This window comes from Entelurus aequoreus, linkage group LG14, assembly GCF_033978785.1.
Source record: "Entelurus aequoreus isolate RoL-2023_Sb linkage group LG14, RoL_Eaeq_v1.1, whole genome shotgun sequence".
NCBI classification, from domain to species: Eukaryota; Metazoa; Chordata; class Actinopteri; order Syngnathiformes; family Syngnathidae; genus Entelurus; species Entelurus aequoreus.
Window position 1 is genome coordinate 43,857,183 of NC_084744.1, and position 25,661 is coordinate 43,882,843.

The window sequence follows — 25,661 nt, forward strand, 5'->3', positions numbered from 1 at the left end:
ATAATACAAGCATGTTTAACATATCCTTTCTTTCATGAAGACAAGAATATAAGTTGGTGTATTACGTGATTCTGATGACTTGCATTGAATGGAATCAGACAGTAGTGATGATAACGTCCACATTTTCAAATGGAGGAGAAAAAAAGTCCTCCTTTCTGTGCAATACCACATGAAAGTGCTTGCTTTTTGCCATCTTATTTGTCCAACTTCCATACTCCTTTTTATACATTTTACAAGAAATACATTGGCGGATTTGCAAATTATTGTGTTCTGTTTTTATTTACGAATTACACAACGTGACAACTTCACTGGTTTTGGGTTTTGTATGTAATGAGCCAGGAACCTTTCAGGGTCATTTTGAGTGTGCTTTATGCCAGGAAGTTAACTCTGAGCTATAAATTGGCACTCTAGCAGAAAAAGCCAAAATGAAGTCTGAGATCAAAAAACTGAGGTTCTGACCGGCACACGGTGCAGTGTGTTTTGGGGAAAGCACAACATCATTAAAGAGATCAGACAGCCGAAACCCGGCGACTAGAAAATGTATGCTTTTATGCAGTATGACAGTTGCCATGGAGACGAAAGCTCCATAAGGTCATGTGGAGGCACCAGGTTAGACCTAAACCAAGTTGGGCTAAAAAAACACAACTGAAAACATTGTTGCGTGTGTGTGTGTGTGTGTGTGTGTGTGTGTGTGTGTGTGTGTGTGTGTGTGTGTGTGTGTGTGTGTGTTCTTGTATTTCTACCCTTGTTGAGATATCAACAAGGAAAAGTAGCTTCCATATGAGGAGGTGTGAACAAATTAGGACATAAATCATGGTACCAATAACATTGCATCTAATAGAGAATGTCTCATTTGCACCCCTGTTGGTGAAATCTATCAAAATGAGGGTGGTCCCAAAAAGGAGGGATTTTTCAAATTGACTGTGTGTCGCTTTTAAAAGTGCTCCCCCTCTGGTCAATATATGAAATAACAAGTGAGTAAAAAAAATTGAAGTGCTCCCCCTCTGGTCAACATATGTAATAACAAGTGTGTGTAAGAAATTTAAATGCGCCCCCTTTGGCCAACATTTATTTAAAAAAATAAATATGTATATAGAGACATACCGTAATAACTTGAAGGAAATAATAAAGAATAAAAACCAATTAGAAACAAACAAAGAAACAAAAAAATAGCAGTCTTTCTCACAATGTTGGGAACAATTTCTCATATTCTTTCTGTTTCTGTAATATTGCGATGTTTTTCTCGGAACATCATTACTTTTTTGTGTAAAATTATTACTTTTTTAATGCAAAATGGCGACATTTGTCATATAAAATTCTGACTTTTATCACAATATTGCCAATTTTTTGTTGTTCTTGTAAAATAGTGAAATTTTTGGAGGAAAATTGTGACTTGTCAAAATTTTGCCAAGTAAAATTGCAATTGTTATTATAAAATTATAAAGTTTTCAAATAAAATTGTGACTTAAACTATGGAATTCTCTTTACAATGAGATAAAAGACTGTAAAGATATATTCCAATTGAAAAAAATATATAAAGGCAGAAAAATATGGACAGCCATAAGTGTCTACATTTTGCTTTATATTTATTATTTTACTTTTTTTTTTGTCTGGTTTTGTATTTGTTTTGTATCATCCCGTGAGGTGTATATTACTTTTTTTTGTTCGGGTTGTACGTCATGAAGTTTTTTTGTGCGTTTTTTGTTGGTTTTCATTATATTTGGATGTATTGGTTTGGTTTGTATGCTATCCATGAAGCAAGACTACTTATTATGTTGAAGGGGGCAGGAAAATATAAGATATTCTTCAGCCTGTTCCTTCTCAGGCATAGGTATGTAAATGTGTGTTTAGTTGCTGAGGTTTAATTGTCTACTGATCAAAGATGCACATCAATGAAGGAGATAAATAAAAAATGAATGAAAATGAAATGGAAAAAAAAACAAAAAAACTTGCCGAGTAAAATTATGACAAAATATCAATCAATCAATCAATGTTTATTTATATAGCCCTAAATCACAAGTGTCTCAAAGGGCTGTACAAGCCACAACGACATCCTCGGTACAGAGCCCACATACGGGCAAGGAAAACTCACCCCAGTGGGACGTAGCTTTTCTTGTAAAGTTGCGACTGTTATTGAGTAAAATTCCAACTTTTATCATAATATTGCACAAATGTTCAGTTTTTCTTGTAAAATTTTGACTTGCGTTGAGTAAAATTATGACTTTTATTATAATGCTGCCAAAATTCAAAACCATTTTTTTTAAATTGTGACCTTTTTCTTGTGAGATTCCAACTCATTTTTGTCAACTAGCTTTTTTATATTTGCATAGTATGTATGTATTATTAATGTTGTCAATACAAATCTCTATATATCTACAAAGGGTGTTTCTAAAGAGGGAGGCATTTTTCAGAGGTCTCAAGAAGGTGACAAATACAAGAATGTGTGTGTGTGTGTGTGTGTGTGTGTGTGTGTGTGTGTGTGTGTGTGTGTGTGTGTGTGTGTGTGTGTGTGTGTGTGTGTGTGTGTGTGTGTGTGTGTGTGTGTGTGTGTGTGTGTGTGTGAAGAGCCTCACCACAAAGCCATCCTCTGCTCCACTTCCCTGAGAAAACCTATGTGGAACCTGTGCAGTGGCTCAAAGGTGGAGAAAATTGTGTTCTTGAGAGAGTCCGGAGTGGCTTCATCCTGACCGACGGCATTCTGGAACAACTGAAATACCAAAAAATAAATTGAAAAATCCACATTTGGGAAACCGGAAATTTTAAAAGCCATCTCTACACTTTCTGGCCATCTGAATGGAAACATTGACAATCACAATGAGCACGCTGCTACCCTCTCTTGCTTTTGGTGAAAGAATCACTAACCAGCTCATTCTTATCTGGTGTTTCACGATGTCAGGATGTTGCATTTTATGTGCCCATAAGACACAAAACATCATCATTAAAAGGAGACGAGCTGGGAAAGGGGCTTGAGGAGGGCACCGGTCGTTTGGATGAGAAGGAGTGAGCAGTAAGGAATGAGATGGATTTGAAAGAGATGGTGCACATAGATGGGACATGAGCCAACCCAAATATTTATGAGATAAGAAGGAGTCTTTGCTGGAGATAACAAGATGATAAAAGTGTCAGGGAAGAGAGAAATGATGCATGCTACAAAGAACTGATGATTAAAACATATAGGATATTTACAGGACACACTATTAGGTACACCTGCACAATCTAATAACAAAACTAATACAACTTAATTTTATTGTGTTGGTATTTCCCAGCGTGTCCACTAATACATTCCCTGTGAAGTCTGACTGATGCATAAAGTCGCCGTATTGAATGTACAAACCTCAAAACCAGTGAAGTTGTCACGTTGTGTAAATGGTAAATAAAAACAGAATACAATGATTTGCAAATCCTTTTCAACCTATATTCAATGGAATAGACTGCAAAGACAAGATATTTCATGTTCCAGCAGGTAAACTTTGTTATTTTTTTGCAAATATTAGCTCTTTTGGAATTTGATGCCTGCAACATGTTTCAAAAAAGCTGGCACAAGTGGCAAAAAAGAATGAGAAAGTTGAGGAATGCTCATCAAACACTTATTTGGAACATCCCAGAGGTGAACAGGCTAATTGGGAACAGGTGGGTGCCATGATTGGGTATAAAAGCAGCTTCCATGAAATGCTCAGTCATTCACAAACAAGGATGGGGCGAGGGTCACCACTTTGTGAACAAACGCGTGAGCCTATTGTCAAACAGTTTAAGAACAACATTTGTCAACCAGCTGTTGCAAGGAGTTTAGGGATTTCACCATCTACGGTCCGTAATATCATCAAAAGGTTCATTGAATCTGGAAACCAACATTGAATCCCCTCGATCCCTCAGGCGGTACTGCATCAAAGAGCGACAGTGTGTAAAGGATATCACCACATGGGCTCAGGAACACTTCAGAAAACCACTGTCAGTAACTACAGTTGGTCGCTACATGTGTAAGTGCAAGTTAAAACTCTACTATGCAAAGCGAAAGCCATTTATCAACAACACCCAGAAACACAGCCGGCTTCGCTGGGCCCGAACTCATCTAAGATGGACTGATGCAAAGTGGAAAAGTGTTCTGTGGTCTGACAAGTCCACATTTTAAATTGTTTTTGGAAACTGTAGATTTCGTGTCCTCCGGACCAAAGAGGAAAAGAACCATCCGTTATAGGTGATGTGCAAAGTCCAAAAGCCAGCATCTGTGATGGTATGGGGGTGTATTAGTGCCCAAGACATGGGTAACTTACACATCTGTGAAGGCACCATTAATGCTGAAAGGTACATACAGGTTTTGGAGCAACATATGTTGCCATCCAAGCAACGTCTTTTTAATGCTTACTTCAGCAAGACAACGCCAAGCCACGTGTTACAACAGTGTGGCTTCGTAGTAAAAGAGTGCGGGTACTAGACTGGCCTGCCTGTAGTCCAGACCTGTCTCCCATTGAACATTTGTGGTGCATTAAGAAGCCTAAAATACCACAACGGAGACTCCGGACTGTTGAACAACTTAAGCTGTACATCAAGCAAGAATGGGAAATAATTCCACCTGAGAAGCTTGAAAAATGTGTCTCCTCAGTTCCCAAATGTTTACTGAGTGTTGTTAAAGGGAAAGGCCATGTAACACAGTGGTAAAAATGCCCCTGTGAAAACTTTTTTGCAATGTGTTGCTGCCAATAAATTCCAAGGTAATGATTATTTGCTAAAAAAAAGTTAAGTTTCTCAGTTTTAACATTAAATATCTTGTCTTTGCAGTCTATTCAATTGAATATAAGTTGAAAAGGATTTGCAAATCATTGTATTCTGTATTTTTTTATGAATTACACAACATGCCAACTTCACTGGTTTTGTGGTTTGTACATAAAGTGAGCGATAAGCAGGCAAATCTTGTGTAAATCTACTTCTATCTTATTTAGCAGGAACAGTGACACATCAGTGCGGAGAGGATTCGCTTCCAAGTGTGGAGAAGTGGCACTGGCTCTGCCTCAGTGCTCTGCAGCTAACCCAAATAATCAATATGTTCTCCTCCAAAGGCCGGCGAGAAGAGAAAAGTGACGCGTTGGCACTCAGCCTCCACTTACCACGGTCACCACCTCCAGGTCTTTCACGTACGTCCTCTCTGTGGTCAGCAGCTCCTTGGCGATAAAGTAGGCTCTGTCCGTGGGAAACCTCTGTAAAAGCATGAAAAAGAGAGCATGCTCAGCAAAAAATACGCAAACGGAGTAACCGGTGGATGGAGTGTACACCACATGAATGGAAATCTTCCAAAAGGAAATACTCACGAGCAATGTTCCCTCTAATTGTTCATGTGTGTGAGCAAACACAAAAACTCCCTGAGCATTCAGAGGAGCACATGTCAGCAACATCACACGTGGCAATACCAGCTGCACACCTGTCTCAAACCAATCTTTTATTATAACACTCAAATGAGAGGAATCATTTTCATGAGATTATTTAGTAATGTTAGTGATTTGGGCCACTTGTAATGAAAATAAAAGAAATCTTGTTTTTCATAAGCTATGGATTAGTATTGTACAATATGTCTGGGTGAGGGTCCTGCTTTGGAAATCATTTGTACCCCTTTCAGAGATCACATTTAGTTCCCCTTAAACATCCTCATGTTGCACAATGAAATGTAAGCATATGATGAAGTGTGCATTCCTGTAACTTTCTCTAGTAACAGCATTCGATGATTAATATCAATAAATTAACATTAATAATAAATGACAGTAGAATAAGCACACGTATGACTGAGGAGTCATAGTGTAACTTTGTGTGGTGTTTGAGTTGTCTGACTTTTTGTGTGGCCATAAACGCACCAGTGGCTTAGTGGTATGCGTGTTGGTGACAGTTGACAAGTTGGTTTTGGCCTGGTTTGTACGGCAGAAAATGACTAGTTTTTCAAGATAGAAGTTTTTTACTCATGTTTTTGGTGTGGTTTTGGCCGAATATAAACAGTTTTGCTCAATAAAGTGATCGATATAATTCTTGGCCTCGAAGCATCTCGATAGACGTTACAATAATTGAGCGGTGTTCAATTGAACGGTGTTGACGAACACCGTTAGGGCCGCTTGTTGTCACTGTCACTCAAAGTTGCATTGCAAAATTACACAGAATAAATGTGTTTATTTTGTTTAGAATTCAGATGGGATTTGATTTGGTGCGTGGCATATATTTGCTGTGCGCAGAGGACGCTTGAGCAGTGCGCAATTGCGCAGGCGCGCACCTTAGAGGGAACGTTGCTCACGAGGTATTATTTTATTGTTCATACAGTAACATTTTCTATAGCGTATCCTCTTCAGGGGCATGGGTAAGCAGGAGCTTATCTTAGCTGACTTTTGAGCTACATATAGACCAGGGTCTCCAATACTCATGAGCTACCAATAGCTCGCTTCCTGATTTTGAGTAGGTCATCAAAGAGTCAAAGAACATTTGCTTCAATTAAATTCAGACGTTACGCTTCTACTTAAAGGGGACCTATGATGAATTACCTTTTTTTCCGGACTTGAAATATTGTTACAATGTTGGATATTCGTGCTAACAAGCTAACTTGCGTGCAGTTTTAATGCCTCGAAACAAACCGATTTTCACACATGGCATTTAAAGGAAGTCCTCACAGTGCCACTTCATGATATGAGTCCGTCCCTTCAAGATTTACTGATGTGTGATTGCTCCAAATCCAATTACCGTATTTTTCGGAGTATAAGTCGCACCAGAGTATAAGTCGCACCTGCCGAAATGGCATAATAAAGAAAGAAAAAAACATATATAAGTCGCACTGGAGTATAAGTCGCATATTTTGGGGAAATGTATTTAATAAAACCCAACACCAAGAATAGACATTTGAAAGGCAATTTAAAATAAATAAAGAATAGTGAACAACAGGCTGAATAAGTGTACGTTATATGACGCATAAATAACCATCTGAGAACGTGCCTGGTATGTTAACGTAACATATTATGGTAAGAGTCATTCAAATAACTATAACATAGAACATGCTATATGTTTACCAAACAATCTGTCACTCCTGATCGCTAAATCCCATGAAATCTTATACGTCTAGTCTCTTACGTGAATGAGCTAAATGATATTATTTGATATTTTACGCTAATGTGTTAATAATTTCACACATAAGTCGCTCCTGAGTATAAGTCGCAACCCCGGCCAAACTATGAAAAAAACTGCGACTTATAGTCCGAAAAATACGGTAGATGAAAATAATCATAGGTCCCCTTTAATAACAAATTACCAGAAAATATCATAAAGACAACAGCAGCACTGTTTCAGTGGAGATCTGCTTTGTAAATAAAGTACAATTTAAATGTGCATGTCAAATAGATAAAACACAAAAAACACACCCTTCCTTTCCATTAATCAAATTGTCTCTAATAATGATGAACGTTAGAGGCCCTTCATATTGGCAGTTGACACAAAACCATTCACACTCACATTCACTACGGCCAATGGACAATTTAGAGAACAGGTGTCCAACTCCTGCCACATCATTTTATCTGGCCCACAAAAGCTTGGAAATAATATGCATCAATAAATTACTTTATCTTTGCTCACTAATTCCATTTGATCTTTCCAATTTTTTATTTTTTTTTGCAAAAATGTTTTTGCTAAAATAAAAATGAGTACTTAAACATCTGCTTGACTTATGACTTTAAAGCAAGTTATCCGTCAAATTGGACACAAAACATGACAATAGATTTTATGGTAAAACAAAACTGGCAGCTCAGTCACCAGAATTTTACTGTAAAAAAAAATTGGTGGTACTTGTTTTTCATTTACAGTAATACACTGTAACAACAACAATTGTAGATCCTACTATAAAAAAAATTGTCAGCTCAGTTGCCAGAATTTTACGTAAAATTGCTGTAAAAAACACATTCAATTTTAGTTTTAAATTATTTTTTACCGTAAAGTCTACAGATTTGTTTTTACAGTATATGTAAAACTATACATAACAGTTAAATCTATAGCCAATTGTTTAATGATGAGGTCAGGTGTGCATCTATACTGCCATGAATGAAAACGAGTCTGACCTCATGGAGTCTCCAATTAGCCTTTGATTGATTGATTGGTTGAAACTTTTATTAGTAGATTGCACAGTTCAGTACATATTCCGTACAATTGACCACTAAATGGTAACACCCCAATAAGTTTTTCAACGTGTTTAAGTCGGGGTCCACGTTAATCAATTCATGGTAACATGCCTAACATACATGTGAGGGAAAATGTGCAAAAAAAAGCAGGATCATGATGTAAAAAAAAAAAAAAAAATTGTGCTAAAATGCAAAGTGACCAAAGTTCCCATGAAGATTTTTCTAAATTTTGGGGAAATTTACTGGCCATGTTCCACCCAAGTACCATCCCTTTCGTCCATATAGAGCAGGGGTGTCGAACTTGTTTTCATGGAGGGCCACATCGCAGTCAAGGGCCGCTTGTAACAGTGAATGTAAGAATATAAAAGTATAATCGCCTCATTATATTATTGCCTATGCATTTGGTTATTTGATTTTTGTATGTACAAATTGATGGATAACTTGCTTTGAAACCGTAAGTCAAGGTGACAAGCAGATATTTAAGCATTTATTGTTATTTTTACAAACTATAATATAGTATATAATAGTTAGGAGTGCTAGAAAAATGTTTTATGTTTTCATGCCGCCCCAAAAACGTAGTGGGTATAGCAGCCGTGCCAGAAACCTGAGGGTTGCAGGTTCGCCCCCCCCCCTCTCTTGACATCCAAATCGCTGCCGTTGTGTCCTTGGGCAGGACACTTCACCCTTGCCCCCGGTGCCGCTCACACTGGTGAATGAATGATGAATGATAGGTAGTGGTTGGAGGGGCCGTAGGCGCAAACTGACAGCCACGCTTCCGTCAGTCTACCCCAGGGCAGCTGTGGCTACAAATGTAGCTTACCACCACCAGCTGTGAATGAATGATGGCTTCTCACTTCTCTGTGAAGCGCTTTGAGTGTCTAGAAAAGCGCTATATAAATATAATCCATTATTATTTTAAAAAAATGTTTTATCACATCTGAATCGCGATTCTAGTTCATCTCGATTGCAAATTGATTAATAATTTTTTACTTTTGTAAAGTAAATTTGTACAGCCGATATGGGCATCTACATCAACTATATGATTTGCCTGAGAAGCTGGACAGGACAAAAAAACAAAGAAACAAAAAAATAATAATAATAATAATAAAAATTATTTAAAAAAATCGAATTTAGTTGTTTATTTTTTTGGACAAATTATTACAAAAATTATTTAAAAAGAAACATGCATAACTATGCTTACTTGGTGCAGGTATGTGTCATACATCAGCAACCAAAAATAAGTAAGCTGTTTTGTTAAGGTATTATTATACCAAATAATACATTGCAAAAATCAGTTTGAATCGAGAATCGATTATGAATCAAATCCTCACCCCAAGAATGGGAATCGAATGGCGAGGTGCCCAAAGATTCACACCAATAACAATTGACTATTTGTTACATGAGCAGATAATATCAAAGTTGAAAACATATGGAATTTCCCATAAATACATGTTTTTCTGTCAAAATGGAATCAATGAAAACATTTAGTAAGAGAGCTGAAGTCTGCACAATATCTCCAGGCTTTCGCGGGCCACAACATCTAAAGGCTTAGTGGCCACATGCGTGGACAGCACCTTTTAGCTCGTATTTCCAAAATTGTGTACACTACTGAATCGGGGTCTTATGGCCGCTTATGTGGACACTTATACTGCCATCTGGTGGTGTCAGAAGAGTATAACATACAATGGAATTTGGGAAAAAAAGTGTAAAAATAAGAATTATCATGCCACTAAACATGAAGTACACGTGTGTGTACTTATGGACTAAGTACATCATAGCAAAAGATGATTCTTAGTTTTTATTCTAATTAGGGTCCAATAAGCCCAAATAGCAAAGAGAAATCAAAAAAAGCATGTAAACAAACAGCTTGGGCCTTAAGAGGTTAAATGACGTGTCAGGCTTGAGTCTGACACATGTGATATAGAGTTTTTACGACAGGTAGCATTCACAGGGGCTAAAATGGCAACAAAAGCACCAACCTTCCTCCGAACCTCGTCTTCATCATCAGTGCGAATGCTGCAGGCGTCGTTGAGGAGAGGGCTGGTGAGTGGGGACGGCTGGCGAACATCAGGACTGTGACTTCCCACCTCCAAGGACATCTGGCCGTTAAGCAGCCCGTTTGAGTGTCCGGGAGACGTGGACAGGTAGGGACTGTTTGTCAGCGCTCCTGTTAAGAGAGACACACCCGTGAAAACTCAGCAAGAATGACACAATCCAGGCAAAATGATTTGTTGCTCACTTCCTTAATGAAATCCTATTTGACATGTACTTCAACGCGGCTCATAGAGAAGACTAAGAGACAGTTATTGACAGAAAGTTACTCTCTGAGTGTGCCTCGGTTTTCCTAGCCAAAGAGGAAGATGTCTGCCGTTTAGTGGCGAAACATCAGCAGTGACTCACTCTGAAGTCCAGACAACTTTGGCAGCCTTTATGCAGCCTGCACTGCAAAAAAGGATTTCACAGCATTTCCAGAAACATTAGTCTTTACAGTAATCAAAATAGACTGTAACACTACGACTAATGACTTGAAAAATTACGATACTCTTACATTTCACGGAAATTACCGTATTTTTCGGACTGTAAGTCACGTTTTTTTTTCGTAGTTTGGCCGGGGGGGGGGGGCGACTTATACTCAGGAGCGATTTATGTGTGAAATTATTAAAGATTAAAGATTAAAGTACCAATGATTGTCACACACACACACTAGATGTGGTGAAATTTGTCCTCTGCATTTGACCCATCCCCTTGGGGAGCAGTGGGCAGCAGCGGCGCCGCGCCCGGGAATCATTTTGGTGATTTAACCCCCAACTCCAACCCTTGATGCTGAGTGCCAAGCAGGGAGGTAAAACATTACCGTAAAATATCAAATATTATTTAGCTCATTCACGTAAGAGACTAGACGTATAAGATTTCATGGGATTTAGCGATTAGGAGTGACAGAATGGTTGGTAAACGTATAGCATGTTCTATATGTTATAGTTATTTGAATGACTCTTACCATAATATGTTACGTTAACAGACCAGGCACGTTCTCAGTTGGTTATTTATGCCTCATATAACATACACTTATTCAGCCTGTTGTTCCCTATTCTTTATTTATTTTAAATTGCCTTTCAAATGTCTATTCTTGGTGTTGGGTTTTATCAAATACATTTCCCCAAAAAATGCGACTTATACTCCAGTGCGACTTATATATGTTTTTTTCCTTCTTTATTATGCATTTTCGGCAGGTGCGACTTATACTCCGGTGCGCCTTATACTCCGAAAAATACAGTAACTGTTATTTCACACTATAACCATGATCGTAGTCATAATATAATAATATTGCAACAAATGATTGTAAACTGAAACCAATTAAGGGGAACTATACACTAATTTGCACACTCTTGTACAATACGTGGCTGCATGCTGTGAGATTTATTAAATTATAATATTACAATTGTGAAGTTAAATTATATTTGTGTAAGTGTATTGCAATCACCTGTAAAATCCCAGTTCTGCAGTTAGAGTAAATTGCTGTGAAATATTTCACAGTAAATTACTGTAAAAGTCATGCAATCCTTAGCCAGTAATGTACAATGATGTTTTAGTGTTTACTCACAGGACACAACATTAGGGACAGCTACACTATCTACTGACATCCAACACATGAGCTAGAATGATGCACAAGTTGTATTAGAATATTTTTAGTTGTATTAGTTACACAATGCAATGCAGACTCACAACACTTTATGCAACTTAAGTGTCAAGTGTAGTGTCAATAAACGAGCATCATCACTACAGTATTTTTGTGTTGTGTTGAGTTAGTGAGTGCATGTATCAAAGTACAAAACACAAAACCAGTGAAGTTGGCACATTGTGTAAATGGTAAATAAAAACAGAATACAATGATTTGCTAATCCTTTTCAACTTATTTTCAATTGAATAGACTGCAAAGACAAGATACTTAACGTTCGAACTGGAAAACGTTGTTATTTTATGCAAATATTAGCTCATTTGGAATTTGATGCCTGCAACATGTTTCAAAAAAGCTGGCACAGGTGGCAAAAAAGACTGAGAAAGTTGAAGAAATGCTCATCAAACACTTATTTGGAACATCCCACAGGTGAACAGGCTAATTGGGAACAAGTGGGTGCCATGATTGGGTATAAAAGCAGCTTCCATGAAATGCTCAGTCATTCACAAACAAGGATGGGGCGAGGGTCACCACATTGTCAACAAATGCGTAAGCAAATTGTTTAAGAACAACATTTCTCAACGAGCTATTGCAAGGAATTTAGGGATTTCACCATCTACGGTCCATAATATCATCAAAAAGTTCAGAGAATCAGGAGAAATCACTGCATGTAAGCGATATTACGGACCATCGATCCCTCAGGCGGTACTGCATCAAAAAGCGACATCAGTGTGTAAAGGGTATCACCACATGGGCTCAGGAACACTTCAGAAAACCACTGTCAGTAACTACAGTTGGTCGCTACATCTGTCAGTGAAAGTTAAAACTCTACTATGCAAAGCGAAAGCCATTTATCAACAACACCAAGAAACGCCGCCGGCTTCGCTGGGCCCGAGCTCATCTAAGATGGACTGATGCAAAGTGGAAAAGTATTCTGTGGTCTGACAAGTCCACATTTCAAATTGTTTTTGGAAACTGTGGATGTTGAGTCCTCCGTAATAAAGAGGAAAAGAACTATCCAGATTGTTCTAGGCGCAAAGTTGAAAAGCCAGCATCTGTGATGGTATGGGGGTGTATTAGTGCCCAAGACATGGGTAACTTACACATCTGTGAAGGCACCATTAATGCTGAAAGGTACATACAGGTTTTTTAGCAACATATATTGCCATCCAAGCAACGTTATCATAGACGCCCCTGCTTATTTCAGCAAGACAATGCCAAACCACGTGTTACAACAGCGCGGTTTCGTAGTAAAAGAGTGCGGGTACTAGACTGGCCTGCCTGTAGTCCAGACCTGTCTCCCATTGAAAATGTGTGGCGCATTATGAAGCCTAAAATACCACATTGGAGATCCCGGACTGTTGAACAACTTAAGCTGTACATCAAGCAAGAATGTGAAAGAATTCGACCTGAAACGCTTCAAAAATGTGTCTCCTCAGTTCCCAAACGTTCACTGAGTGTTGTTAAAAGGAAAGGCCATGTAACACAGTGGTGAACATGTCCTTTCCCAACTACTTTGGCACGTGTTGCAGCCATGAAATTCAAAGTTAATGATTTGCAACAAAAAGTTCAAACATTAAGTATCTTGTTTTTTCAGTCTATTCAATTGAATATAAGTTGAAAAGGATTTGCCATTTATTGTATTCTGTTTTTATTTACGAATTACACAACGTGCCAACTTCACTGGTTTTGGGTTTTGTAAATGCATGCACTCCCAGTATGCTGGGAGACAAATGACTCAACTTTGATTGGGGATTTCCTATAAACACACTGTGGTGAAAAGGAGTGAAAAGGAGTGGAAACCACAAACCACGACAAATATACAGGAGATTACCAGAAAGACTTGTTAGTTACGCCCTCCAGTCATTCAGGTGAGGAACCGGCAATACAAAACAAGGGTGCAGGGGCACCTTGCAAAAAGACAGATGTGGGATTAAAGTCATTTTTATTGACTGTTGTGGAAGATAAAAACATGCAAATGATAAGAAAAGCAGCAAGAAACCCAACAGTGATTGTGTCTGGAGGGAGTGTAGAAAAAAAGAGGAGTGAATTCACACGTTTAATGTACAGCTACAAATGTGTGAGAATGACAAATACTTACATTATGGTACATGCAGAACGTAGCAAGGACAGCACAACATGAATAAAAGAACAAGCCAGGCAAATATGTGATGATATACGATCCACAGTTCATATGTCAATCATGCATGTGTGGAAAATGTGCACGAGAAAAGCTTCCCTAAAACTGCAGTGGTCTACTAACAAATGAACAATTCCCACATGTGTAATAACTGACTGTTAGCTGGACCACTGCAAAGATGGAAACATGAAAAGGTAAAAGTCCCAGCATGCGGGTGGAATAGCATATTATTTCACATAAGCACATACAACTGGAGGAAGAAAAAGGGAGAACAAAAAGAAAGAACAGATTAATGCCATTTTGAAACAGGGTGACAGAGAACATGCAGACAGAAGTGCAACACAAAAGAGTAGCGTTTTTTTGTTTGTTTTTTTGCAAAATAAAAGAAAGTGCTTTGTGTACACTGCAGGTGTACTTTGGTGAATACTAGGATCATGCTCTAGGAGAGTTCAAATTGCGAGTCTGTAGAGGTTTAACTACATGAGAAAATAACTCATAGTCACATGGGACACCTCATTAGGTACACCTGCACATTCGATGGGGAAAAAAAACAAACGTTCCTTCGGTGTAGTGAAATATAGGAATCACTGTAAGCAGCAACAACAATCACAAACATACAGTACAGGCCAAACGTTTGGACACACTTTCTCCTCATTCAATGCATTTTCTTTGTATTCAGATATTTTTGCAATCCATCCATCCATCCATCTTCTTCCGCTTATCCGAGATCGGGTCGCGGGGGCAGCAGCCTAAGCAGGGAAACCCAGACTTCCCTTTCCCCAGCCACTTCGTCCAGCTCCTCCCGGGGGATCCCGAGGCGTTCCCAGGCCAGCGGGGAGACATAGTCTTCCCAACGTGTCCTGGGTCTTCCCCGCGGCCTCCTACCGGTCGGACGTGCCCTACACCTCCCTAGGGAGGCGTTCGGGTGGCATCCTGACCAGATGCCCGAACCACCTCATCTGGCTCCTCTCGATGTGGAGGAGCAGCGGCTTTACTTTGAGCTCCCCCCGAATGGCAGAGCTTCTCACCCTATCTCTAAGGGAGAGCCCCGCCACCCGGCGGAGGAAACTCATTTCGGCCGCTTGTACCCGTGATCTTGTCCTTTCGGTCATAACCAAAAGCTCATGACAATAGGTGAGGATGGGAACGTAGATCGACCGGTAAATTGAGAGCTTTGCCTTCCGGCTCAGCTCCTTCTTCACCACAATGGATCGATACAGCATCCGCATTACTGAAGACGCCGCACCGATCCGCCTGTCGATCTCACGATCCACTCTTCCCTCACTCGTGAACAAGACTCCGATGTACTTGAACTCCTCCACTTGGGGCAGGGTCTCTTCCACAACCCGGAGATGGCACTCCACCCTTTTCCGGGCGAGAACCATGGACTCGGACTTGGAGGTGCTGATTCTCATCCCAGTCGCTTCACACTCGGCTGCGAACCGATCCAGTGAGAGCTGAAGATCCTGGCCAGATGAAGCCATCAGGACCACATCATCTGCAAAAAGCAGAGACCTAATCCTGCAGCCATCAAACCAGATCCCCTCAACGCCTTGACTGCGCCTAGAAATTCTGTCCATAAAAGTTATGAACAGAATCGGTGACAAAGGGCAGCCTTGGCGGAGTCCAACCCTCACTGGAAACGTGTCCGACTTACTGCCGGCAATGCGGACCAAGCTCTGGCACTGATCATACAGGGAGCGGACCGCCACAATCAGACAGTCCGATACCCCATACTCTCTGAGCACTCCCCACAGGACTTCCCGAGGGACACGGTCGAATGCCTTCTCCAAGTCCACAAAACACATGTAGACTGGTTGGGCAAACTCCCATGCACCCTCAAGGACCCTGCCGAGAGTATAGAGCTGGTCCACAGTTCCACGACCAGGACGAAAACCACACTGTTCCTCCTGAATCCGAGGTTCGACTATCCGGCGTAGCCTCCTCTCCAGCACACCTGAATAGTGAATAATTTTTGCAATTAATCTAAAAAAAATCAGACACATTTCGCACAGGGGCCTACAATTTAGAGGTGCATCCGACTCTCACACAGACACTTGTGCAGACATGTGATGTTCAGGAGCGCTGTCGTATCAAAAATGCACAAAGATCATAATGCGTTGTTTTGCTTAAGGCTTGAAGAGCGCTATTAATTTGACATACAGTACAGGCCAAAAGTTTGGTCACACCTTCTCATTCAATGCATTTTCTTTATTTTCATGACTATTTACATTGTCGATTTTTACTGAAGGCATCAAAACTATGAATGAACACATGTGAAAAAGGAGAAATAACTGAAAATATGTATATTCTAGTTTCTTCAAAATAGCCACCCTTTGCTCGGATTACTGTTTTGCACACTCTTGGCATTCTCTCCATGAACTTCAAGCACACCTGTGAAGTGAAAACTATTTCAGGTGACTACACTGCAAAAACTGAAATCTAAGTAAGATGAAATATCTCATATAAGTGTGATATTTGCTTATTTTCTGTCTGATAAGATAATTCTTCTCACTAAGCAGATTTTATGTTAGAGTGTTTTACTTGTTTTAAGGGTTTTGGTCCTAAATGATCTCAGTAAGATATTACAGCTTGTTGCTGAGATTTTATGACCTATATTGAGTAAAACATGCTTGAAACTAGAATATCAAGTGTTGCAAAGCTGTGTCATCAACACTCACAAGTATAAAACTACTTTTTTAAAGTAATAATTTCTTATTTCAAGCACGAAAAAAAAAATCATGACTTTGACACAATTGTGTCTCATAATTAAAACAGATGACAGCCAAATGGACTTTGCTGTTTTATTTCCAATGAAACATTAGAAAATATGTACTCATATAGTAGTACAGTTGTTATTAGTGAGAATATACTTATTTCAAGTAGAGATGTCTGATAATATCGGCCTGCCGATATAATCGGCCGATAAATGCTTTAAAATGTAATATCGGAAATTATCGGTATCGTTTTTTTTATTATCTGTATCGTTTTTTTGTTGTTGTTTTTTTTTTTTTTTAAAATTAAACCAACATAAAAAAACACAAGATACACTTACAATTAGTGCACCAACCCAAAAAAAACGCCCACCCGCATTTACACTCATTCACACAAAAGGGTTGTTTCTTTCTGTTATTAATATTCTGGTTCCTACATTATATATCAATATATATCAATACAGTCTGCAAGGGATACAGTCCGTAAGCACACATGATTGTGCGTGCTGCTGGTCCACTAATAGTACTAACCTTTAACAGTTAATTTTACTCATTTTCATTAATTACTAGTTTCTATGTAACTGTTTTTATATTGTTTTACTTTCTTTTTTAGTCAAGAAAATGTTTTTAATTTAGTTATCTTATTTTTTTTTTTTTTTTTTTTTTTTTAAAAAGGACCTTATCTTCACCATACCTGGTTGTCCAAATTAGGCATAATAATGTGTTAATTCCATGACTGTATATATCGGTATCGGTTGATATCGGTATCGGTTGATATCGGTATCGGTAATTAAAGAGTTGGACAATATCGGGATATCGGATATCGGCAAAAAGCCATTATCGGACATCCCTAATTTTAAGGTATTTTTGGGTTCATTGAGGTTAGCTAATTTTACTTGTTTTGGAAAGTCTTGACAAGCCAAATTTTCTTGTTCTATTGGCAGATAATTTTGCTGAGTTCAAGTAAAATACCCCTATTTTTTTTTTTCTTGTTTTTGAACACTGACTTTTTGCAGTGTACATCTTGAAGCTCATGGAGAGAATGCCAAGAGTGTGCAAAGCAGTAATCAGAGCAAAGGGGTGGCTATTTTGAAGAAACTAGAATATAAAACATGTTTTCAGTTATTTCACCTTTTTTTTGTTAAGTACATAACTCCACATGTGTTCATTCATAGTTTTGATGTGACAATCTACAATGTAAATAGTCATGAAAATAAAGAAAATGCATTGAATAAGAAGGTTTGTCCAAACTTTTGGCCTGTACTGTATGTCAAAATAATACCGCTCTTCAAGCCTTAAGCAAAACAACGCATTATCATCTTAGTGCATTTTTGATACAACAGCGCTCCTGAACATCACATTTCTGCACAAGTCTGCAAAATGTGTCCGATTTTTTTAGATTAATTGCAAAAATATCTGAATATAATAATATGGTGCAACAATATTTGCACTAAATTAGAGGATACAATAGTGATATGTTGCTCTATTTTCCTCACTGAGAGTTCAGCTTATCAGCCATCCACTAATATTGTCCTATAAAAGCTTTGCCAGTGTACACGACATACTACCTACACTGACAACAAACATTACCCCCACCCCCGCTGGCTAACGAGCTTAAGGCTCACTTGCAGCTCCAAATGTTTATGTTTTGCACAAGTCGTAAGGCATTCAACAAGTCAAACATCTAATATTGTTGCAAGCTGTGTTGGTAGAAATTGCATTAAAACTCAAAAGTCTCGGCAGTACTTTCAATCACATGCGAATCAAACATCCAATCTGAACATGGCACTTTTTTTCCTCACCACAAACATCCTCCATGACCACAGAGATGCTGCATTCAGCAGCGATCGGCTTTAGCAAACTACTTTGGAACCTCCAAAGTCAGAACGTTTCTATTTGTTTCTTATTTATAATATTTTGCAAAACCAATATTGGGGAATGAAATCGTTCCAGCGTCAAACTGTTGCCATGATGCAAAAACTGATATTCAAGCAACTTTATAACATTCTTAACTGCCTATAAAAATGCAACAACACGTTCAAGTGCAAAAAATACTGGATTAAATTATAAATATATTGTATTTAAACAGTATACATTCATAAAATAAATATATCTATATGTTATGAGCTCTCCATTAACTTTAAGGACGCTTTACGTCAGACCTGGGCAAGTTAAGGCCCGGGGGCCTTTTTTTTTGGCAAATTTTTGCATGTTCAATTGCTGAAAAAATAGCTTTTCAATACGTCCCGCCCAACATTCCCAAATAATTTTAGATCTTTAAAATGGAAACTGTCGCTGCAATTATAATGTGCAGTGATGTTTTCTAATGACCGTAAGTCTTCAACTATACAAAGTATTTCAATGGTTGGAATCTGCGCTTTTGCATGATATACTAGTTACTATTGTAATCTAATTAGTTACTATGGTCATCTAATTAGTTACTATGGTAATCTAAGTCACAGCAGCTCAGACGAGGCACCAGGCAGTGTGGGCTGGGAGCGTTTCCACAGTGTCAGCCCGAAATGTGGGTGTCAGGGACAGACGCGGAAGGAGATTTTTACAACAAAGTTCTAAAGATTAGTGATATATCAGATACAGTCGTAGTCAAAAGTTTACATACACTTGTAAAGAACATAATGTCATGGCTGTCTTGAGTTTCCAATAATTTCTACAACTCTTATTTTGTCGTGATAGAGTGATTGGAGCACACACTTGTTGGTCACAAAAAACATTCATGAAGTTTGGTTCTTTTACGAATTTATTATGAGTCTACTGAAAATGTAACCAAATCTGCTGGGTCAAAAGTATACATACAGCAATGTTAATATTTGGTTACATGTCGCTTGGCAAGTTTCACTGCAATAAGGCGCTTTTGGTGCCATCCACAAGCTTCTGGTTGAATTTTTGACCACCCCTCTTGACAAAATTGGTGCGGTTCAGCTAAATTTGTTGGTTTTCTGACATGGACTTGTTTCAAATGTAGCTGAACTGCACCAATTTCGTCAAGAGTAGTGGTCAAAAATTCAAGCAGAAGCTTGTGATTGGCTACCAAAAGCGCCTTATTGCAGTGAAACTTGCCAAGGGACATGTAAGCAAATATTAACATTGCTGTATGTATACTTTTGACCCAGCAGATTTGGTCACATTTTCAGTAGACCCATAATAAATTCATAAAAGAACCAAACTTCATGGATGTTTTTTGGGACCAACAAGTATGTGCTCCAATCACTCTATCACAAACAAATAAGACTTGTAGAAATGATTGGAAACTCAAGACAGCCATGACATTATGTTCTTTACAAGTGTATGTCAACTTTTGACCATGACTGTATATCAGATTGTAGGTGGGGGTTTTTTTACCCTTACCTTCATATTTTGCTGTGTTTGTTGCATTTTTCTTGTGTTCCGCTTGATGGTAAAATATGTCCATCAAGAGGGAGTGTGACGTTCATATGTTGTCAATATTCAGTGTTTTATCGTTCACAGTTAATATTGTAAATCTTGCATTCTTTATTTTCATGTACTTTCTGGGTGTTTCATTCAGGAAAAAAAAAGTTCAATTCCATTCCGTTTTTTAAGGCGGTCTGTCATAACGTTTTTAGCATTCAGACCATATTGTGAGGTTTTGTATTAGTGTTCCTAAAATTAGATATATCGGCCCCCAAACACTTTTTTTTCCCTCTAAATATGGCCCCCCGAGTTAAAATAATTGCCCAGGCCTGCTTTACGTTATAACTGTATAAAGTTTTCTGGGTCTACCTGAACGGTCGGTTTATTCACTGACTTAAAAATTGAGTATTGTGGTGACCTTTTAAGTTTTATTGCAGAGGAAATAATGCATTAGTTGCTCACTGAGCTGAAGTCCCACAAGACACACTGACGTGTAATATCTTCAAGTCTCGCATGACCTTACTCATGATCGGGATTCAACCTCCCAGATTATTGATGTGCAACTTGTTGGCATTCAACCTCTAAGGCAGGGGTGTCCATTTGTGGCCCGCAGGTCATTTTTTAACGGCCCCGCGGCACATTTTAAAAATACGATTGAAAACAATTAAAAACATGATAAGTGGTATAAAAGAGCAAACAGGTGAAATGTAACAAGAAAATGTCGCAATGTTTACTCTGATCACACAAAGCTGCCATGCAGGCTGTTTCTTCCTTCAATGTCATTATGAATTATTGACCTATTCAAGGCTCCAATTACATCACATCTGAGATAATTTGGGGGAAAATGTTACATATTTTGTGTTTGCCATATAAAAAACTGAGCTGTTTTTTATAAAGGGCCTAAAACGAACAAACAAAAAACATAAACAACAATTTAATGTATAATTGACGGATAGATCTGAAGTTGATCTCGAGATTATTGTGTTAAAAGTAAACAGTAAAAAAAAAAATAGAATTTATTTTTTAACACTATAATTATTTGGATCCCCAATAATTTTAGTGTGATTTGTTTTTAAGTGTCATTGCTCAAAAAATAATAATGAATTAAAATCAATGTTGTTATGAGTTATTGACCTTTTTAAGGCTCCAATTATTATATAATCTCAAATATTCCACTTAAAAATTCTATTGTGTGAAAATATTGCGTACAACTTAAATCTTTAAAACCGTTATATTGACAGATAGACCTAATGTTGATCTAGAGATTTAAAATTTGAATAATAATAAAAATAATAATACTGAATAATAATGACACATTTTTAATATTTTTTTGACCAAAACCCTTTGGGGTCTCCGGGATCAAGCCTGAGTGGAGGCCTAAATGTATATTTTTATACATACAGTATATTGTATTGGTTTTTAAAATAAAAAATATCAAAATGGCCCCCACTTGCTTTGATTTTTCGGAATGCGGCCCTCAGTGGAAAAAGTTTGGACACCCCTGCTGACCTTCGTAAACCCTCTTATGGAGATACTAGCTCATTTGAGTGCTCTCGTCATCGCTGAAGACGTTGCATCCGTCCTCATCCGCATCCTCATCCAGTTGGAGGCTACCAAAGGAAAACCTGTTTCTCTGTAAAGGCGAAGTCGCCCCCGCCAGATTCCCAGACATAAGCGGGCTGCCGTCGTCGCCCCTATTGACCTCCACCTCGGACTCACTGGACTCTGAGCCACAGCCGTCATTCATCTGCACTGCCCCCACGTGTGTTACACCGGTCTGACCCGGGCTACTTTTGCTTGCGCCTGGAGCCGAGAGCCCGTTAGCGAGCATGCGGCGCTGGAGAGCAGCCATCCGCTCAGCGTGAGACAGGACAGGTTGGGATTCTTGCCCGGGCCTGGATGTTGCCTGGTCCGGGTCGGCGTGATGGCGGTGCTTGGATTTGCGGTGCTTACGAGCGCGATGGGAGCGGCTTGGGGCGGGCTGCAAACTACAATCGTCAAAGCGAGGCGGGACGGTGCCGTAGCCGTTCTGCTCAGCGTGACTGAGGGCGTCTGCAGAATGGAAGGTGTCCATCACAGGACTTTGTGAGCTCACGTAATGTCGGACCGCGACCAGACTGCTCCTGTGCTTTTCTCGACTATGTGACCTGTGCAAGGACTGTTTGGTTGGAGCATCTAACGCATGACTTGGTGATGGTTTAGAAGTGCTCAAGTGCTGCCTACTAGCCACGACCTCCTCATGGTGGACCTGCACAGGCCCGTTCAAGCTCTCAGTGTCCGACCCGTGCTGAAACACAACTCGCTCCATGTAACTCGGAGTCCAACCTACAGAGTAATCACTATCTTTATAGCTGCGGTCTTTAACATCCCAAGAAGATGAACCTGTTGCCAGATGTTCCGGGTGGGCCACCCATGTCGAGTCTCTCGTCTCCTCCTGTCTGGATGGCGATCTGTTGTTCTGGTGAGGAGGGCTCGCTGGGGCTTCGGAGGTTTCCTGGGAATTCACCAGGACGGATTCCTTCCAATGGTGCTGCGAAGCAGAGTCTAGTCTGTCCCCAGTAACACCACTCTGAAGGAGAGAATTCAAACATTTCAAGAGTTGAATTATTGATACTAAAAGCTTGTTATTTGATTCAATTATTGAAGTAGTCAGTGGAGTTGATAAAAGGTTGCGATGCACCACAACTTTCTCTTGATCTGGTTTAAATTTTGAGTTGTACTCTTCCAAGACGGAGGATAAAAGCTATTTTGATTCACTGTGTGTTGACGATCTTAGGCTATGTCTACACTAAGCCAGATAACCCCTGAAACAAATAATTATTTAGCCTAAGCCCCGTTTCAGCCACACTAAACCACCGTTTAAGGTTCCCCTCCTCTGACAATTTTTTACACAGGTAAGTGCACCGTGTATTTCTTGAATCTCCGGCTCTTAGCTTTGTATGGACTCATTGATCGTTTACAAACTGAGTTCGGAGAGGAAGTGAAGTCAGAAAGACCGCTCCAGAGCTAACCACTGGAAATATGAAGGTGAGTCATCCAGACATTCCTGTGTTTGTCCTTCTACTACATGTACAGACGCTTGTGGAAATCACACATGAATACCTTAATAGAAGGAAACGCGCGATTGCAGCTATTTCGGATACAACACATCTCAGACAACTTACAGTCTTTTGCCAATTTCTTGTGTCAGTTCCAACTAGTTGCAAGAGACCCAACTAATACAAATTGACTTTGGTTAGAGATGTCTGTTTGAATAGGTAAAAACTAGAGATGCCGATAAATACTTTAAAATGTAATATCGGAAAATATCGGTATCGTTTTTTTTATTATCGGTACCGTTTTTGTTATTTTTTATTAAATCAACATAAAAAACACAAGATACACTTACAATTAGTGCACCAACCCAAAAAAACTCCCTCCCCCATTCACACTCATTCACACAAAAGGGTTGTTTCTTTCTGTTATTAATATTCTGATTGATTAAATTGATTAAAATGACCAAAATACAGTAAATGTTGAACATATTAAATATTGTTATGAACATGTCAATTATTTCCATTATGTATAGACGTGCAGTGTATATATAAAACGGAGGTTTTGGCAGTTGTTTGAGGGCTTTGAATTCTACAACAATGACTCCCATTAGCCGCATCTTCCAAGCGTTTATCATCTCTAAAATCCTTACCAAAAAAAAGACTTGTGTTCTTGCCTCTCATGATTGTGAACGATAGGCAAAATTCCCCAAAAAGTGGAGTTCCCCTTTAATAGTATTCGTATTGCTGCATGACTATGTCTTAACCTTCTCTATTTATCAATAAAGTGTAATATTCAGCCTGCTAAGCATTCTGTAATTGAGGACTATCAACCAGGACATGTTATAAAAGACTATACAAAATATTTCAGCCTGCCAGAAAAAATCTCCCACTATTTTCCTCAAATGAGGTACTAACATTTGTTTAGGTAGAAATATCACAGATTACATAACAAAACATATTTGATTGATGGTCGTAATGCAGTGGTTCTTAACCTGGGTTCGATCGAACCCTACGGGTTCGGTGAGTCGGGCTCAGGGGTTCGGCGTAGGTCAAGACACACCCGATTCATCGTGTAAATAAAAACTTCTCCCTATCGGCGTATTACGGATACGGCAACAGCAGAAGTCAGACTGATTTGCAGGTGTGTAATTTGTTGTGAGTTTATGCACTGTGTTGGTTTTGTTGTTTGAACAAGGTGATGTTCATGCACGGTTCATTTTGTGCACCAGTAAAAAAACATGGTAACACTTTAGTATGGGGAACATATTCACCATTAATTAGTTGCTTATTAACATGCAAATTAGTAACATATTGGCTCTTAAGTAGTCATTATTAAGTACTTATTAATGCCTTATTCGGCATGGCCTTATTATAACCCTAACCCTATAACCCTGGCCCTAACCAAATAACTCTAAATTAAGTCTTTGTGACTTAGAATATGTTCCCCATACTAAAGTGTTACCAAAAACATATAACTTTGTCTTGAATTTGGAAAAAAACATTTTATTTTTCACTAAAGAAGGGTACGGTGAATGCGCATATGAAACTGGTGGGGTTTGGTACCTTCAACAAGGTTAAGAACCACTGTCGTAATGTAAGTCAGTGAAGTTAGACTGGATGTGACGCGTAGCCCTGTTACTGTGAAGCCGGAAGTGTGTGATTGGTTTGAGAAGAGGTGTCTTGACATGTTTTGACGACATGGAAGCCTCCGATAAAGAAGTGACTCTAGACTTCCTGCCTACCGTCTTTCCTTTCTGCTGAGCTTTTATCCTATCTTACTAAACTAGTTACAGTAACAATCTACATTTCATATTATCAATGCACTAAAGTAATCTAATCATGAAAAGAAAGCTCCGACCCTCTACATGTAAGCGCGCCTGCACACATTTTCTGGAGTGATGACAAATCACGGCAATCATGGATAAAAATAGTCTTGTCTAGTAAGGAGAACGACTTCCCATGGCTTTGGACCTGGGCTTTCCATAATGTACTCTTTTTCTTGAGCATTTCTGCTCACTATTTTCCCCCCTCTTGTGCCTTAACTGAACACAGAAACATTTTCCCACGCTACGGAATGGACCGAGGGTCAGACAGGACGTGAGCACGTTAATCACTCGTCAAAAAAATTTGCGCCATTAAAGAAGATTATAGCTAACGCGAGTTAACTTTGACAGCCCGAGTAAAAACATAAGATCTAAGCGTAAAACATACAGTAACTAGAAGAGGCAATTCCTGAAGGAATTGCGTGTGAATGCTCCAATGCTGAAGTTGAACGGAAATGCTGATAGAATGTGTATGAATGTAAGAATAGTTTGAATGTGGGAATGGTTTGAATGTTGAAGAGTTTGAATTCCCGGGAAAACTGGAACTTGGTTTGGAACTTGGGAAAGTGTTAGTTTGAAAAAGGTTTAAAAATGTTGGAATTGTGCAACTTGGAAAAATGTCCCATTCATTTCAATGGGAAAATTCCTGGAAATTTGGGAATTTGGGGAAAAGTGGGATTTTTAAAAAATGATGAGGAGCATTAATGCTCTGAATGAGCTGAATTGGTTGGTGTTGGAATTGTTTAAATCGGTC

General features: G+C 39.0%; 1 protein-coding gene across 6 annotated transcripts in view; it reads right to left on the bottom strand.

Moving 5' to 3' along the window:
* Window positions 1-25,661, bottom strand: part of LOC133664924 (FERM, ARHGEF and pleckstrin domain-containing protein 1-like) — a 138,320-nt gene that overhangs the window by 23,765 nt on the left and 88,894 nt on the right. For all 6 annotated transcript variants that reach the window (XM_062069951.1, XM_062069953.1, XM_062069954.1 and 3 more), the window contains 4 exons: window positions 22,432-22,618; window positions 10,109-10,296; window positions 5,103-5,192; window positions 2,574-2,707 (listed from right to left, as the gene is read on the bottom strand). In XM_062069951.1, the coding sequence (XP_061925935.1) occupies window positions 2,574-2,707; window positions 5,103-5,192; window positions 10,109-10,296; window positions 22,432-22,618 (599 nt within the window). The remainder of the gene's footprint in view (window positions 1-2,573; window positions 2,708-5,102; window positions 5,193-10,108; window positions 10,297-22,431; window positions 22,619-25,661) is intronic.